Source organism: Protopterus annectens, chromosome 7.part0 (genome assembly GCF_019279795.1).
Source record: "Protopterus annectens isolate FY-2018-M chromosome 7.part0, PAN1.0, whole genome shotgun sequence".
In the NCBI taxonomy this organism is placed as follows: Eukaryota; Metazoa; Chordata; order Ceratodontiformes; family Protopteridae; genus Protopterus; species Protopterus annectens.
Window position 1 is genome coordinate 1,192,584,547 of NC_056739.1, and position 20,000 is coordinate 1,192,604,546.

General features: G+C 36.4%; 2 protein-coding genes across 2 annotated transcripts in view; one reads left to right on the top strand and one right to left on the bottom strand.

The window, feature by feature from the left end:
- Positions 1-16,946, bottom strand: part of EFL1 (elongation factor like GTPase 1) — a 1,877,823-nt gene extending 1,860,877 nt beyond the window's left edge. Inside the window, exon 1 of the mRNA XM_044077803.1 lies at positions 16,846-16,946. The gene's annotated coding sequence lies outside the window, so the exon portion shown is untranslated. The remainder of the gene's footprint in view (positions 1-16,845) is intronic.
- Positions 16,947-17,047: 101 nt separating this feature from the next.
- Positions 17,048-20,000, top strand: part of SAXO2 (stabilizer of axonemal microtubules 2) — a 383,885-nt gene continuing 380,932 nt past the window's right edge. Inside the window, exon 1 of the mRNA XM_044077804.1 lies at positions 17,048-17,214. Coding sequence (XP_043933739.1) covers positions 17,171-17,214 — 44 coding nt within the window. The 5' untranslated portion in view covers positions 17,048-17,170. The remainder of the gene's footprint in view (positions 17,215-20,000) is intronic.

A 20,000-nucleotide genomic window follows, 5' to 3' on the forward strand; every position in this document is an offset into this window, starting at 1 on the left:
AAATGCAAAGCATGAAGACGTCCAAATCCATTCCCAAACTAAATAAACGACCACGACCCTTCAATATAAGGCCTAGTCCCAAGTTAAACAGAACTTCCACTCTTAATGCATTTTTATAGAACTTAATTAGAAGCCTTTCCCAGCAGTCAAATATCAGAGTACAAAGAAGATCTCTACAAAATTCCCAACACAAAAACACCCCCACTGACTTTGGGAATTTAATATGTGGAGAACCCTTCATTCCAGCATTTAACTACTGAGTGAAAAGATCCAGCTAACTACTAAGCTAAATAAAAAACACTCCAACTGAATTCAAAAACTAAAAACTATTCCAAAGATAAATGACACTCCTTAAAAAACTGTGCAGTCAACAGCTGTTAAACTACTATCACCATTTTGCGCCCAATGCAGGTACATGTTAACAGGGGACACAAATTACAAAAGCATCAGCTCCAAACACAGCTAACTGCTACACTCTTACTCCTTTTTCTCTTATTAGCACGGATTCAGTTAACATAAAATGACCAAGGGAAATAAGGCAAGAAAAATGTAAAGCTCAGTCTAGTTTGAAATCAGCACATTATTAAAGCTACAAACACAACATTCTAGGGATCCATACTTAAGAGGCCAAGCAATATTCTATATAACAGATCCTGAAACAATACACTAAGGTATACAAAAGAAGTATCATTCTCAATTTTCACAAGCAGTCAAGCTCCAAACAGCTGGCCAAAAGACACCAGATAAATAGTAGTGACGCATTATATTCTGATAAAATCAGGGTTTATCAGAATGTTTTTTGTAATATTTTTAAAAAAACTTTTTTCAAAAGTTTTTCAATGAGAGCTTTAATTATTTAACTGAATGCACATTTTAATTGGGGAAGGTATTTAAGCTGCTTGTAAGATCATTAACTCACATCTGAGGAAGTTGTTAAAACGAAAACGTATTTTTTTGACGTTAATGTTGTGTGTTTGGTTACCCAGAGTGGATTTCAGCCATCCGTTGGGCTTTATTGTGTCGCCTTTTAAGTCACACTTTCGATATTCTGATAAAACCAGCATAATGAATGATGACATATTTATAGCTTTGTACTCACAAACCACTAACTAGCTTAAAATTGTGATGCAGTCTGACATCCAAGTCATAGCAATTAGCCTTGCAACTTTTATACCAAATGATTGCCTTATATTATCCAGATGGTTTGACTGGTTGTTTACTATTTTAATTATGTTGCATAAATTATTTATGTTAACGGAGATAAGCAAATCATCTTACTGTATCACCTACTAATGACAGGCATGATACCTTTATGAAACTCCCAAATGTCAACATAGGTTGCATAGGTAAATATTTAACTACCTTAATTTTACTTTTTGTACTTAAAATAAGACACCCTATTTTGTTATAGATTAAGGATTTTCCATCCCATAGTCAATAATTATATATTACCCTTAATGAGAACAGCTGGGATCATAGCATAGATAATTTGAGGGAATCCATACATGGGATAAAGCATTTAGGAGCTGCCTCTGTCCATTATTAGTACATAAAAATACTCAAAAATAAAATAGACCCTGCAGTGCACATGGCCTGTGAAATTACCTCAGAGCATGCAATCATAAAACTACGTCTTTTGTAGAGGAAGACATACCCCCTGCATCCTCCACACCCACTGATAATATATTCGAACTCTTGAGATTACACACATTTCCCAGACCATTGAGCTCAAACATTTGTCAACCAAACTGTACTGGCAAAACAAATGTCAACTTTAAACAGTTGAGTTACTTAATGCATCTATATACTTGTGTTTGTATGTGTACGTATGTACTGTACTAGATAAACAGTTATTCAAGCTTATATCACATACTTGAATTATAAAAGGTCTGAACACAAACATAAAAAAAGTTTGATTCACAAAGACTCAAAAAAGAAAACCTATTTTTACAGGGTGGCAAGGCAAGCTGCAACCCAGTACCCCTGCTACTTTTATATACAAACTCTGAAATCTCACTACAGTGGGAAAAAAAGGCACATTTCAGACCCTACTGTACAGCGAACTCACATATCAGAATATCATCAATGTTCAAAAAGTTAATTTTCAACTCTTTAGCTGGTATTTCAAGATCTTGAACCTTTGATCATTCAAACACTTGAATTACGCTGTGTGTGTGTGTGTGTGTGTGTGTGTGCATATATATATATATATATATATATATATATATATATATATATATATATATATATATATATATATATACACATATACACATATATATATATATATATATATATATATATATATATATATATATATATATATATATAAAGAAAATATAACCTATATATATATATATAAAAAAAAGAAAATGTGTATATATATATATATATATATATATATATATATACACACACAAATATATAAAAAGAAAATGTACATATATATATATATATATATATATATATATATATATACACACACACACACACACACACACACAAATATATAAAAAGAAAAGAAAAAAAAAATATATATATTTTTTTTCTTTTTATCTATATATATATATATATATATATATATATATATATATATATACACACACACATACATACACACACATATACATACACACATATACACACACACTTTCTTTTTATATATTTGTGTGTCTGTATATATATATATATATATATATATATATATATATATATATATATATATATATATATATATATATATATATACACACACACACACACACATACACACACATTTTCTTTTTATATATATATACACATTTTCTTTTTATATATATATATATATATATATATATATATACACACACATATATATATATATATACACATACATATATATATATATATATATATATATATATATATATATATATATACACACACACACACACACACACATACACACTATATATATATATAAATATATATATATATAAATATATAAAAAAAAATGTGTATATGTATAAAAAAATGTATATATATATATATATATATATATATATATATATATATATATATATATATATATATACACACACACACACACACACACACACACACACACACACACACACACACACACACACACCCCTGTAAAAACATGCACTGCTGACAAACACTCCCAGATGGGTATAATGGGACACAGTGATGTAAAGAAACAGATATATAGTTAATCTATAGTTTTGTGCAAGTTCCATAATCTTATCTGGACAATGACCACGTGGTACCCTCCCCAATGAGGTTCTCCAGGCTGCATTCATGTCATGTATACACACTGCAAGAAATCATCATATACACACAGCAGTATGCAAAGCAACACTGTGAAACTATCCTAGAGTGGTTAGAGGGAAAGCAAAATGCAGGGCAAAGTTAACAATAGTAGGATAACCAAAAAAAAAACAAACATCTGACGGCAAGAGTCACAGTGACTTTGATGATGTCTGATAAGCAATTTATGGATGAGGAAACAGTGAAAACTGGCAAGACACAATTAGCATGGAGAAGGAAGTTAATTATGCAGCAGCGTACAATCTACAACAATGCTATCCTACAACTCCAAAGCCTGACAGTTTTAAAGATAGTAAAGCAAGAAACCCCTCAGCTCTGAGAAAGTTTCTGCACTTCATACAGGATATTACAGTGGGTTCCAAACTGACACTATGTAGTGACTACAGGAGCTATCCCATTCATCTGATATACTGGCAAAAATATGTAGGTTTCATCTGGCAATGATCCAAGATATCATCCAGAGCTTTACCAGGACATTATGCCTCGTAAGGATTTTTGTGCAACAACCTGCCTATTGAAGAGAGCTGACAAAATGAGTTCCACTGTCTACTACGCCATTCTAACTTGTATAACACCGAGGTGTTCTGTACAGCGAGTCTTTGGTGAACCAAATGTAGGCTGAAGCTGTCTTAGCAGTGTTAACTTGGGGATTATTTGAGAGGACTAACCAAAAACAAGTTCTGGGACAAGCACAATCCAACAAATTTTTATCTTAGACTCAAAGGTAAGGTATTTTTGTCTAAGGAGAAGGCAAACAAACTGCATTTTAGCTAGAACTTTTTGGACATGGCTAAATATGAACTCCTGGCCCACAACAACTTTCCAGGGGTTTTTTGCAGGCACATTTCCTACAACGGTCCCACAAGCTGCAGTAATATTAAGTAATGTTCCGCTGACCATGTGAAAGAGCTTTATTTCCCAACATCATGTTTTTTGTCTTTCTGGGATTAAGTGCAAGAGTACAGGAACTAACTCAAACTAGGAGACAACATTCTTGTCATATTTGCCAGAGAAGCTTGGTTTGCTGGTGAGAAAAGTATGCTCTGTGGTACTGAAGGCTTCTGAGAAGTCCAGAAATGAAACTGTACTCATTTCCTCTACTAAGGTAATATTTACAATTTTACAATCTTCAAAAAAAAAAATTCTCCAGTTTAAATAATTATAGCAAATTAGACATAATATGAAAACACTGGTTAAGAATTGATACAATTTACATGACAATCATTTAATATTTAGAGAGTGTAGACAGTTTGTACAGAAAGTAAAGGTAAATTAATCCAATACAAACAGGAATTACAATATAAAGTGAGGAAAAAGCAAGTAAACAAGGGAGAGTAAGGAGGTATAAGGAGTGAAAAGGTACTTGTGCATATTTAGGGATATAGTTTACCCTGGTTTTGAGCAAGAGTAGAGACAGATTTTAGCTAGAAAGTCTTTTGGAGTGGTTTTGAAAGATGGGAGGGTGGGTATTGAGCTGATGGATACAGGTAAGGAGTTCTAGGCCTTAGCAATCTTGTACGAGTACAGATAATGCCCAGCAGATCTGATATGTTTGTAAACAGACAGGAGTTTTTGTCCACTGGATCACAATGACCAACTGGGAACATAGTTGTGTAGAATGTGTTTTAGTGCTGGAGAGGTAGATGGATGCTGGATAATTTTATAAGTGGTAAGAATCTGTCTATATTTTAGCTGATGAGGCAGTTCTAACCAGTCTGAGCATTTTAGTACTATACAGTGATGCATTCTGAAAGGGGTATTTGCTGCAAATTTAGCAACTTAAGTATAATTTATTTCATGTAACTATACATCAAAAGAAAAAACAATGTGTGTGAGCAAATAAACAACCGTCTGTATCCAGTTCAGTAGTGCTGGAGCACGATGCCATTGTGCAGTCCTGATTACCTGAGCAACAGATCATTGATCAAAGGGGCAGTCATCTGAGAAAGAAAAGGAAGTCATTACTATAAGAAGAGGGACCATCACTATAAGAACACTCCATACAATTATAAAAAGTAATAAAACCTGAATCTAAATATACTAAATTCTAAAGCCCAAACTCTTAAAAGATCTTTTCCAAATGTTTTATTAAAACAATTTTTTTATTTTTTATTTTACATTTGTTGACCTGGAGAATCCGACTGGATAAATGTCCATTTTCAGCGGAGGCCCGGGAATAAAAGCTCCACAGTTTAATATACAAAGTCATGTAACATGTACAGAGTCATTTCACAAATAAAGAGAAAGTACAAAACATAACATTTTAGCATTACAGAGACAAAAATACTTTAGCTTGCAAACTGTAGCAGACGGACATGTTAGTTGTATGCCCAGTAATTTCTACTTGACTAGTAGTGACATAAATGGGAGTATGCATAATTTACCCAGGAATATGCACGAATTCACAATATTGTGTTCGAGTATGGTGGTATTGGACAGAAATGGGGAGTACAAAGAGTAGCAGAGAGTTACGTAGAGCTTAGTAGGACTGCTAGTAGCTGAGGTTAGCATAGTAAGACTACTAGTAGATGAAGTAAATTACTATGAGGAGGTGGACAGAGAATGTCCTGAGGAAGGAAGCAGGTATAGAGGGGCAACCTGGGGGAAGGCATGGGCATTGTCTTTTGATACATAGGATTTCCTTTAGTGGTTGTTTAAACTTAGCGATAGAGTTTGCTGAGGTAATAGCAGGGGGCAGTGAGTTCCAGATTTTACCTATGTAGTTAGGAAATAGGGAATCGCCTGCTGAGTTGTTGGATTTGGTTATCTTGATTACGGTTTTGTCACTAGAGCATAGTTGTCTGGGGTTTTCATGTATTTTAAGCAAATTAGATAGCGCTGGTATTTTTTCAGGATATAGTAGGAGGTTTTGTGCAAAGACTAGTTGATGGAAGGTAATGAGATTTGGAAGTTAAAGCCAATTTAGTTGATGTAGTGAGTGGCAATGATGGGAACGGTAGGGAGCATTTGTGGCAAATCTGGCACTTTGCAATGCATATCTAGTTTTGTAATTTCTGTTTTGGATAGGTTAGGGAAGATGGGAGCAGCATTTAGAATTGTGGATAGGAGCAGAGTTTGAGCCATGGTAATTTTAGTCTGTTGATTTAGGTATGTTTTATTTTTATACAAACTGCCTAGGTTTTTGTGTATATTTTTGATAGTTTGATTTATATGAAGGTCAAACTTCAGTTTGTTGTCAATTGTGACACCTAGTAGTTTTGTGGGGGAGTCTGAGGAGATAATGGTACCATCACTAGACATAACACTGAAAGCATCTGCATCTAAGTTGGATTTATTTGGTTTGAAAATTAATAATTTGTTCTTTTTAGGGTTCCGTAACAGATTTTTACTGAGAAACCAAGCCTCAGTGGTTTTGAAGACTTGTTGGGAAATGGAAAGGAGTGTGAAAGGGTTGCTGGCTGAGCAAACTAGTGTTGAGTCGTCAGCATATTGTATGAGTTGCATCTTGGGTGATCCTGTTGAGATCATTAATGAAGATGGAAAATAATAGAGGGCCTAAAATTGACCCTTGTGGGACTCCAGTTGTAATAGGAAGCAGTGTGGATAGTTTGTTATCCCACCTGACTGCTTGCTGTCTACCTGGTAGGTAATTCTGAAACCAGGCTAGTGAGTGAGTGGATAGTCCAACGTCTTGAGAGGGACTCAAGAAGTTTGGGATGGTTTACCAAGTCAAAGGCTTTTGATAGGTCTAAAAATATGGCTGATGTTAGTTTACCTAAATTCCTGTTCTGGTTGATGAGGTTAGTGAATGACAGGATGGCAGTTGTTGTACTATGGGCTGGCCTAAATCCATGATGGGCAGGAATGAGAAGTTGTTTTTTTTAAGTAGGTACTGCATAAGTTGCTGGTGAATACATTTTTCCAATATTTTAGCGAGTGGGGATAATATGGCAATAGGGCAATAGCTGGTAAGGTCTGTGCAGGCACCACCTTTATGTAGTGGGGTGACATATGCTGTCTTCCAGATTGTTAGAATTTTGCTTTCTGTTATTGATCTGTTTAGGAGAATTGCTATTGGACAGGCTATCTCATTAGCAACCATTTGAAGGTATTCGGCAGGAATGTTGTCAGCAGCTAGGGTAGTTGGTTTGAGTTTACCTAATAGTTTTTTTATATAATCTGTGGGAATAGGTTTGAATTGGAAGGTGGTGTTGATACTGCTAGCAAGTTTGAAGTCGCTAGTAGTAGATGTTGTGGGCTGTTGATGAACTACTTTTGAAAGGGTTTCTATGAAAAATCTATTAAAGGCTTGTAGAATGTCAGTGCTATCCTTTACAGTGGCTGGTGTTGGGGTACTCGGTCTGCCAGGGTAGAGTAATGTATTTAGCCCTGCCCAGAGTTTTTTGCGGTTGTTTTGGTGTCTATTTTGCAAATTGAGCAAATAATTATTTTTCTCTAGTAGAATTTGTTTTGTTGTTTTGTTTCTGAGTTTTTGGAATTGTTGTTTGGTTGCTATGGTTTTAGTGTCTCTCCGGTGATGCCAGGCTCATTTATTTCAGTTATCACGGTCCTGGTGGTACTGGTGATCCAGGGGGTTATTTTAATTTTTAGTTTACTTGTGCGAGGAGGGGCACGAGTATTTAAAACTTTTAGGAAGGTAATGTTAAATAGATCAACAGCTTCGTCTAGTGGGAGTGTTTGGAGTTGGTGTGGTATTTGAGTTTTACAAGGAAGATGGGTTGGTGGTCACTGATGTCATCTAGTAGGACGCACTGGCATTGTTTATTAGTGTCCAGTCTAGGAGGCTTTCTTTGCCTTTACTATTACCTAGCCTTGTACTAGACTTAATAATTTGGGAGAAGTTATAAAGATTTTTAAAGATGCTGAGGTTAGTACTGGAGCATGTATGCTAGTCTATATTAAAGTCACCAAGGATGATTGTTTCTTGGGGTAGGTTTTGATTGGTCCAATGTAAAAGGGCTTATAGGGTGGGGATGTTATTACCTGGTGGTATATACCCGGTAATAATATTCATAGTTTTTTTTGTCAGTAAGTTCGAAGTTTGGCTAGTAGTAGTTCAGAGGACATTAGGGGGAGTATAGGAGGATTAATAATGGTAACTTTTAGATTGTTTTTGTAAAGTAATGCTACACCACCCCCTTTTTTGAAAGTAATTCTACACCACCCCCTTTTTTGAATAGTCTATCATTACATATTACATTATAGCCTGGGGGAAGGAATTCGCTGTCGGGAGTAGTAGGTTTTAACCAAGTTTCTGTTAGAGATAGTAGATCTGGGGAATAGGTGTCTATTAGAGTATGTAGCAGATGTACTTTATTATTAATGCTACATATGTTTAAGTTTAGGAAAAGTAGGCTAGGTTTTGGTCTGGACAGTAAAGGTGGGTTGTTAGATAGGGGTGGAGAGGAAGGGGAGTGTATGTCAGGGTTTGGGCTTGGATTAGGGTGTATGTCACCTGCTAATATTAGTTGGTGCCTGATATGGTGCAGGAGCTTTGATAGCTTAGTAAGAATGCGTATGTACTTGTGTGGTAAGTGACTTAGTAGTGGTTTTAATAAGTGTTGTGGGAGATAGAGAGATTGTGCTGCGGTGGTAACTATTTGAGGGTATGTGTAGGCTATAGTGTTTGGTGTGATTGGAGTAGGTGGATGTATGTTGTGATGGGATAGTAATGACAGTAGGAAGAGTGATGTGATAGGAGGTGAGGTGATAAGTGATAGCAAGTAGTGCAAGAGTGATGCTGTTGATTACACACATGTTGAGTGGCTGTGATGGAATGTGTGTGGTAATTAGTGGGAGGAGTGAGTAGGTTGCAGTAAAAGAGGATTGGTAGTTGGTGTTGGTTGGGCTGTTATGCGATTGGTTTGGGGCTAGTAGGATGACTGCATAGGTATAAGTTTAGAGGTAGTGTGGGCATGTGGGAATTGGGGGCAGGGTAGGGGAGCGGAGAGAGCCCAAGTGTAGTGAGGGCGAACGAAATGGGGCCGTCCCACGTGGCAAAGATGTCACTGCCAAAACCAAACTATTGGGTCACAGAAATGTACTGTCCAGGTCAGTTATCCACACAACCCTTAATATGGAACTACAACTCTTTCCAATTTGCACAAAATGCTATTTCTTTTTAGCTCTGTTATTCCTCTCATCAATTAGTTTCTACACTACAGACTACAGCTAGTTATGTAGAGAAGGGCATTTGCTGTCTTACTTCCTTGAATATGGGAGTGAGGCGATGCCTTGGGGTTAATTATGTTGGAAACCTCAAGCTACTGAAGGGAAAAGTAATGATAGTAGGAAAACAAATTTGGGAAGAACTTGCAGGGAAGCTACAGGGACCTAAAGTCTAATTGGGATGCCCTTAGCTGAGTGCTGCCAATATACTGTGAGAAAAATGGGTTATCAAGAGCTAACTATGCTCCTAAAACATTCAAGTTACATACACTCCAGAAAGGCTGCCATCTTCACAGGTTGTAGAGTGAGCAATGCAGGGCCAGACGACCGCAATTCTTGGGTGGCTGGGTATAACAGTTTTGCTTAAGGTTAACAGGGTTGCCACCTTTTCAAACTGGGACATTTTTAATACAAATGTCAGATTTTGCAGGCCAAAACATACCCACGGCCAGTGGCGGCTGGTGACTTCAAATTAAAGGAGGGCTGCAGGAGACAGCTGAATGGGTGGGGCAATGGGAAGGGCTGTGGCCAACTACAAAGGGGGTAGAGCTATGCTCAAAACCACAACAACTGGAACTTTAATTAAATACGCTGCCCTGGGTGCCAAACAGTCATTACGAGAGTCCAATCAAGACAAAATGAAGTGTAGAAGAAAAAAAAAATATTTCAATGCATTGGCTACATGACAACTTACTTAATATCCAGATGGAAACAGGTTGTGTGGCATGAAAAAATAAATTACTTTTTACATACATTACTGGAATGCCAGTCAAAATCAAGTATAAAAAAACTAGCAGCACTCAACTCAAACCACTACTCCTTGCACTGCAGTTCTAATTATAATTTATATTCAAACTTTATAAAATTACCAAGTAACATGCTGAAAGTAGCAATTGATACCCCCACTGGTAAAAATGTTTCTTATCCAAAAAAGACCTGCTGCCTGACACAGCTATCTACTTGTTTCATGGGGAAGACATGATCAAAGTAAAAAATGAACAGCAAACAAGAAACAAGCTCAAGATAAACTGCTTAACGGATTACTGCACAGGTTATGGACTACATATGATAGATTGGCATTCTAGTTTACGGGTAAGCCTGCAAAGATGACTGCAAGTCTCCAACAAAAGATGACTGCAAGTCTCCAACAAATGCAATGAGCTTCTGAAAATACTGTAATCCTGGCCTTTTATTACAAATACTGTCATATGCATTTCAATACCCAAGGCTTATACATTATCTAGTTATGTAAATATTCTCGGCATGGCAACAACAAAAAGGCTTTCAATGCTGGTAATTCTTTAACAGTATGCTTATTAAAGCTTACTTGCATCTTACAATCTCTGACAAGCTTACCTGATGGTCATTAAATCATTGCTACTTAAACAGAGCAACAGGGCACTGTGACAGCATGCATTTCCTGAATAATAAGAAGCATAAATCAACAGTATAAAAATATGACAGAAAACCAGAACATTCTGCAAAATCAAGGACAGATGAAAAGCCACGGTCGTACTTGTGGTCTACCTTTGATGGGGGAATACTCTGCACACTTACACTGCATAACTGCTCCTTGCCTTCCTTGGACACATCCAGAGCCACTACAATGGGGAGTGGGGTGCAACAAGTATGTCACAATTTGAAATGTCTCTGGCTGACGGTGATGGCTCTGACACTCATACCTCTCAACTTCAGAGCAAGAAATCTGGACAAAGCCATACATAGAACTAGAAGTGGGACACAGGCCCAAAAATAAGGACAATTTTTAAATATTGCGCTTATCAACTTAGATAATAGAACAGTAGTAGGTATTGCATTAGTATGACTTTTCTGAAGGGTATGAAATCTGAAACTCAAATGTCTGTCATTATTTTCTAACTTCAATCTTTAATGACTTGCCACTAATTTGCCAGAAAACCACAATTTTACAGATCAAAATGTGATGCAAAAATATAAAGTTGCCACACAATACAGCTGGGAACCTGTCAAAAAAGGGACACCTTTTTAATATTAACACTGTTAACTTGAGCAGCTAACAAAATAAGAGCATCTACATGCATTTCTGAAATAAAAGTAATCTATTACTCTGATCATTACAGTTATATAATTGTAAACCCTCCATGTTTTCTTCCAAAATTGCCATTTTGAGGAGGGATTATTAGGAGAGAGCAACACTTTGAGCCCAAATTGGGGACAATGGAGAGGTTTGGACATGCCTAATTCTACAAAGCGATTTGCACATACCTCTCAACCTCTTAATGCAGGAAATCTGGACAAGGCCAAATATATTGGGGTAACATACAAACACTACTAAAAATTGCTCTTGTATAAACTTAAGACAGTTGATAGAATAACAGGTCTTGCATTAACATGCATTTTTCTGAAGGTTATGACATCTGAAACTCAATGTCTGTCATTTAGTGACTTCATTCCCAAATGATTTGCTAGAAAACCACAAATGTTATGAGGAACAAACCAAAAATAAGAAGCAAATATCTATTCATTCTGCAAACATATGGACAACTGAGAGGTATAGTTCAACCGGGGCTGTCTGAGTTTGCTACCCCCTCCTCACAAAATCATGGTCCAATGTCCCATTCCTTGTTATTTTGCCCCATTTACCATAAACACTGTAATGTGCATACTGCTTTACTTCTGCGATGATTTAGATTTCATTTGAAAGTTTTATTTTGCATTTTACAGCACAAACCCTAATAGATATCTGTTAAACAAATCAATGCAGTCTCACAATGAAAATAGACTTAGTATTAAAACTTCTCTGCCCTTGAAACTCACATGCATTGAAACAGCATTGAAACCCACATTCAAAGAAAATACATTTTGCCAGTGGCAGATAAAGATTAACTCTGGGCTGTTTTCAAAATCATAGGCCCCTTGAACATGAAACATACACATGCTCTTTGATATACCTTCCTGACTGTATTACATTATATTCCTTGTACAATACAGTACATTTGTTAAGAGGGCCTTTTAAATTTACTGTTTTGAACATTTTTCCAGTAAACAATGAAACAAAATGCATACACCAATGACAAAACTGCCCAATTCAGAACATTTCCATCATAAAAAGTCTACTCAACCTTCTATAGTTCACCAATATCAGTAAATATGCACAATCTCTGAAGTAGTAAAATCCACATTAAAGAAATCTGTAACTAATAAAGAGCTTGCTGCTAGCAAACAACTTTATATGTCATTGTTTCATCTACAAATAAAGTGCCTCTTGCCCTTGAAGAATAAATTGCCTATGTTGCATGCATTAAAAAAATAAGCTAGTAATATTGCAATAGGGAATGGATAGCAAACTGATAACAAGTTCATAGTTACTAGGCATCTTCGCCAAAAAGGACTGCAGCATCCACCCCCTTTACAACACAGTACAGTATCAGCAATGCATCTACCTACTGTGGGAGTAGAACCCACAGCCTTCTGCATCAAAAGCAATTACACTACCGGTTGTGCTATTAACAGTGCAAGTAGACTTAGCATAAGCAGCACTAAACTTTTGTTCCCCTGCAGCTCTCAGCTCCTTGTAAAAATCTACTCGACACTCAGCTGTAATCTCTGAACTTTGCAGCACAAGAAATCTGGAAAAAGCCAAAATTTATTGGGGGGGGGGGGGACAAAGGGTCAAAAACCAGGGACACATTTTAAACATTGCTTGTATAATGTTGGAAAGTTGCTAGAATAAAATGCTGTGTTACCACCATACATTTCACTGCCACATCTTGAACCCAGGGGACCCTGTGCAAAACAGTCAGAGCAACATACCACTATGCCAAATCAGCTGTTTTGTGAAAGAGGAAGATGGAAACTTAAATGGCTACCATTTAGTGAATTCAGTTCTCACCATAGCACAGCTGTCAACCTCTTAGCACAAAACACCTGAACAAAGCCATCAATGGGTGAATACAGCCCCCAAACATTCAGTGAATTCAGTTCTCACCATAGCTCTCAACCTACTAGCAAAAAACACCCGAACAAAGCCAGTAATGGGGGAATATAGCCCCCAAACATATTCAGTGGATTCAGTTCTTACCATAGCTCTCAACCTTAGCCCAAAACCTGGATGAAGCCAATAATGTGGGGAATACAGTCCCAAAAATAGGCACAAATTTCAAATATCCATCTTATACACTTAGAAAATTGCTAGAATAAAAGCTTTTGTGTTACCATGCACTTTCTGAAGAATATAAAGTCTGATATTCAAATGTGTGTCATTTTTAACATGTGTTAACCAGGAAAGTTTGACTTGGAAAAAAAGCAAATTTTTAGCAGAGGCCCAGGGAGAAACACTCCAGGCAGACACATGTCTTTGTAAGATGGGAGGACACTAGAGGAAACAAAAACAGAGAGAGCATACATACTCCACACAGAAGGTAAGGTACCCCAGCCAAGAATCAAACCAAAGAACATGTAGCTGTTAGGCAACAATGCTACCACTGCACCAATGCACTACTGGCTTTGCAAGGACACAAAAATACAGAAACCACAGATTTTATGAGGAACAGTCAAAACAAGTATGAGGGAAAAATCTGCAACATTTTTACAAATAGTGGTGGGTAGGGAATTCAGGCTCTTCCCACCTGGGCCCAAGGTGCAGGGTTCAAGCCTTATTCTCTACCCACCACCATGTAGTACCGGAGGCATTACACACACACACACACACACACACACACACACACACACACACACACACACACACACACACACACACACCCTACCTGGATAGATGCAGTAGATCCCTTTGTTGCAGCATTGCATTAAATCCACAGCTGTTGCACTACAAGCCTGCCTGCACCCTATGTCTGTTGGAGCATTACAGCCTGTGAGATGTTCTTCCCCCAATGAGACTCCAGCCTGCTGATGTTGCAGTCCAACTCTGATCACTTCCCAGCAACAGTCTATGCAGTTACAACTGCATAAACTTCTGGGATCTCTGCTCTTGAATGTTTCCTAATCCAGACTGCTGCTGAGACAGTCTGGAGCATGTGTAGACTGTCTCAGCAGTAGTCTAGATATCAGAAATGCTGCTAGTGCGCATGCGCGGGTCCGCTATTTGTGATCTTTTTTTATTTTATTTTCTTTTTTACAGCTGGGGGGACTGCAGTCCGGCAGTCCAATAGCAGTGGCCGCCCGTCGGCCAGTACAAAGGACAGAACTTCACTTTTTTGCCTAAATAAAAGCTTATTCTTGTAGCATTTTAGTTGCATATTCTGTTTCTTATAACATTTAGGTGTTTTAGATACAGAATAACTGTTTTATGCAACTATTACATAAAATGTAGGAAATAATTTTGTCCTAAAATCTCAGGACATTTGCCATTTTTAGAATTGTTTTGCAGGACACAACTGGGCAGGTGGTAACCCTAAAGGCGGGCACACGCTGTTAAGGGCAAGTGTGGGGGTGAGTCCTAACAGTAGTAATGAATTTGAAGTTAAAATAAAAAAAAAAAATAAAAACAATTATGGAGCGTCACCAGCAAACCAGCACTACTCCACTATACAAAAGAAAATACCAGGGTCCAGACAAAGGCGCGTTTGTCAGCATCTAATGTAATAATTGTTTAGTACACGAGTTACGCTGCATTCATTTTAAAAGCATAAAACAAGTAGACACATAGTTTTAAGTCATTTGCTCGTGAATTCTGGAGGAAAACACAATCATAGCTCTCAACCTTCCATCGCCAAAATGAGGAACACTCGCCTTCATAATGTGGAACAAATGGGCAAAATGTGGAACACATACTAATGGCTTACTAACAACTTCAACTAGGAAGGTCATAGGATGGTTAAAATTTGCTGGTTTTACTTATAAAGAAGATCTTTTAATGGATTAATATGATTAATTTCTCTTTACCATGGATTTCACTTAAAATAAATTTCTAACACTGAATGTGTGACAGACTCTTTTAATGTGGAACTTTGAGGAACTTCGAGGAACATGAACTTTTTAAGACCCCAAATGAGGTACGTTCCTCGTAATGAGGTACACTTGAGAGGTATGAACACAATCACTGAGAATTTTAAAATATTAAAGTAATTAATTTCAAATTTAATAAACCAGCTTTTGCATCAATATGCATTTTCTGAACGAAAAGTATGAACCTCTGATGTCCATCACTACTGACGGATTGTAATCCTTAATGAGTTACCAGAAAATTAAACATTTTACCAAAGAGACCGGATCCAAAATATTCGGCAAAATCAAGGTCACTTGATTGGTATGGCTGGCTGGTAATAACCACATTTTTTAGCATTCTGATACACGAATTTATACTCTTATGGCGCCATCATCTGGTTGAAATGCAAAATTACAATTTCGACTTAAACCGCTTTAGAACTGAAAACGTGTTCTTTAACCAATTGCGTAGTCACATGAGGGTGGAAGCAAGTGTCTGTCATAGACAAATAAATAATCGGTATGACAGACAGTAAGCACCAGAAAAAGAAAAACAACAAAGGAGAAGTACATCTATACAATTACAACAAGGGTAAAAGCAAAATGTGGACAACGTTAACTATTACAATTTAAGAACTAATGTGTTCTTTGGAATCCTAAGAGAATGTCTGCAAATAAAGGTCAGTACACGTTTACTTTCATACACTCATTGAATCCGGACACCTACAGCTACCTACGAACAGCCACCGACGTTTTGTTAACGATATAATAAATTTTAATCTCTCTTTACCTATTGTGACTAATAAATAACAAATAATGTATCCCATCACTCCACGTTTAAAGGACCAAATTAACTAAAACACAAAAGATACAAAGTATCAGCAAACAAGTGTATCTCATTTCGAGGAATGTTTCACATTTTGAGTCTTAAAAAAGACCATGTTCCAAAATAATTAATCACACATTTATGTTATGATTTTTTTTTGAGGGACGACCATGGTAAATAATACTGAATCATTATGATACTTTAAACTTAAAAAGATTACTTCTACGTAACACATTTACCCACACTCGGTCTAGATAGTAACCTGCTAATAAAACAAATGGGTAAAATGTGCAACACCTACTAGGTGTTCCACATTTTATTCCATATTATGAGATGTTCTGTTTCACATTCTGGAGATGGAAGATTGAGAGCTATGAAAACCCAACCACAAACTTATAAAAAACTCTAATTCGTCACTTCAGTTTTTAAGCAATGTACTTCAGCCTGCGTTTCTTTCTCTCAAACTCAAATTACACCAGTTATAAGCAAATTAACTTTAAAGAGACTACATTCTATATGTATGTGTCCTATGTTGATCACAAATCTTAAGTCAAAAGGAAAAGAAAAACTGAAATCCAGTCAGTAAGAGTGCTTTCTTAAGTCCCAGATTCACTTACCTATTTATGTGTAAATAATTAGTTTTATGTATAGAAGTTACAAACACTTGCAGCTACTCTTGCATGTTCTTAGCAATATTTCCGGAAAGTAATAATAACCTCTCACCTTTAGCGTCATGACGCAGTGTTTGTTAACGTTGTTTCTACAACGCTTTCCAGTTGCTAGGCAACGTTGAGTTTTCTTAACTACAGTCTAGTTAAAAGTTCTCAGTGTTTTAGGGCATGAATCAGTCAGAGATATTGGATCAGTTTTAGTGAGATTGTTCACCTAATCTACCTCTTATTTGTTTATGGAATGACAATAATAAAATAAGTATCGCCAACCATGAAGATGTATCGTAAATGCATATGTGAAATCTGCACATGTGGGTGAGTTTGTTTTTATTATTCATTATCAAACCACATTAAGTGCCACCGAGGATATGTCACTGACGTTAACTTGTCACTGATGCTTGAAACGTACAAATACAACGCATTTTTGAATTATCATTATTTTCTTTAATTATTTTATTATACGCTTTTTTAGTAAGATAACAGTATGCAGATGACAACTTTTCCACCGTTAAATGGAAGTAGCCAGACATACGCTACATAAGTTATACAGTGCAAATTAATTTAATGAGGTTGCATTCACAAGAACAGTAAATATCCCAGCTTCAAGCACACAGACGAACTCAAAAGGATACAAGTGACCTGCCAAAGAAAGATGCCTGGGTTCAGACAGAGGCATGCTTGTCAGCGTCTAATGTAATACTTTTAGTAAATCTGATGCAGCTTTACTTTTGTATTAATGAATATATTCAGAAACATGGTTGTTTTAGGAAAGGCAGTAGCACAGAACATTTTTGTCTACTTCCCGGGGGGGGGGGGGGGGGAGGCAAAACTCTGAAAGTGTAAGTACAGTACGGTTCCAAAAATCATTGCTATACCCCTGAACCATTGCCATGATCTGAGCCAAAAAGCGAAGAACTAAAGGCAAAACTGGTAAACATTTTTTACAGAAACATGAAAGTTAACAAAACAAATGACACCTTCCTCTTTTCCAAATAAATTATCATCACTTATTACCAAAATAAATACCCACCGTTATAAAATTTAAGTTTTTTTATTTTTAAACCAAATTAAAATGCTCTAGTTACAGTATCACATCTTTCCACATTTACAGGAAAGTTTTAAATTACCGTTTCTTCCTAAAAAATTGAATATTTACATTTTTATTTTGTTTTGCATACAGCTGTTAAAAATAAAACAGCCCTGAGGGAAAGGTAGTAACCATAATTGGGTAGGTAATTCTTTTAGATGTAGAACAACATAACAAGCATAAGAGTTCTGCAGCATACATGAGTGATACTTTTTATAATTGCCACTGTATTTTTTCATAAATAAGCAAATGATAAAAAAAGTTTTCCAATATTTAAATGAATAACTTAATAACTTCAAAACAAAATCAGAAAAAAACAGTATTAATAGAACAAAGTTAATTTCCCAGCTAGCTGCAAAACAAGGGTGTTTCACTTAACAAGACTATTAGATTTTGTTTTTGAATGCAAAGAAGGCAAGAAAACATGCATTTTGCAACTGATAATTTTCTAGATATCCAGTGCATTTTTGAGGCATTAAGTAGGGAAATACATCAGTTAAATTCCCTGATGTAGAAAACTATTGGATAAATGGTATAGACAGGTCATATGCATAACAACATCATCAATATAATGTAGAACAAGGCACTCAGACTGGCTCTGCTATTTGTGCGACAACTCTTCCAACTCTCCTTGCATACACCAGACGTACGTGTTTGTGCAGAGATATACAGGTATGTGTGTATATGTTTAGTCTCTTTTTACATGTAAGATCATTGTGCCCTTAATTGTTGTCGTATACCCCTGCTGTATTCTGTCTGATCATGTTTCATGTTCATGTGATGTTGTGATGCTCATATTCATAATGCTATTCGTTATCAGAAATGTGTGTGTTTATATACATATATATATATATATATATATATATATATATATATATATATACACATACATACATATATATGTGTGGATCTAGGACTATTGAAAGAAAGTTCAATAGTCCGAATCCACAATCACCAAACACACTTTAATGAAAGCGCTTTCACTGAAAAAGCACTTTCGTTAAAGTGTGCTAAAAAAAAAAAAAAAAAAAAAAAAAAAAAAAAAAAACAATAAATCTATTTTTATGCCCCCTGCACCCCCCACACCCCCTCTACTTTAATATTCTTACTCCGAGATCGCACTACAGTGAGGAAAAGGGAATATTCCCTTATCCGCACTGTATTACGATCTCCGCAACAGGCATATTTACACTTTCAGTGAAAAGCACTTTTGCGTAAGTATGCCCGGCCGATAGTGATTCGGTGATGTTGTCGTTGGGGGATCAGTACGGATCCCATATATATATATATATATATATATGTATATATACACACACACACACACACACACACACATACACACACACAAACATACACATATAATCATACATTTTATATATATATATATATATATATATATATATATATATATATATATATATACTTGTGTCACCTTCACTAAGCACAGCCACATAGTAAATTTAAAGTTTGACATATTCAGCTCAAATTATACCTCCTCTGCCTTACCTCATGAAACACCTACTAGCATAACACCCCCCAACTGTTAACAGGGAGCAGGTCTTGGTGGCACTCGTTAAGGCCAAAAACACACCCTCAATGGGCCCAGACAGTATTCCAGGATTCCTCCTAAATAGCTTGAAACATGACCTATCAGGACCACTTGCATCACTTTTTAACTGTAGCCTTAAAACAGGCTGTTACCACAAGAATTTAAGACTGCAGCTGTTATCTCTCTTCGCAAGGGTGGCTCATCAACTGACCCCAGAAAATGCAATCCTGTTAGTCTGACTAGCCATGGAAAGAATTATCATGGAAATGATCAACAAAGACATAGGCAGCCTTCAAACAATGGAACCAACCCAATATGGATTTGTCAAGAGGTCATGCCTACTAAACCTGGTGGACTTCTTTGAGAACGTCAGCAAGGCAATTGATGAGGAGAAAACAATGCATACCACCCACCTAGACCAGTCTAAGCCATTCAATACAATACCTCACTCACGTATAGTTGGCA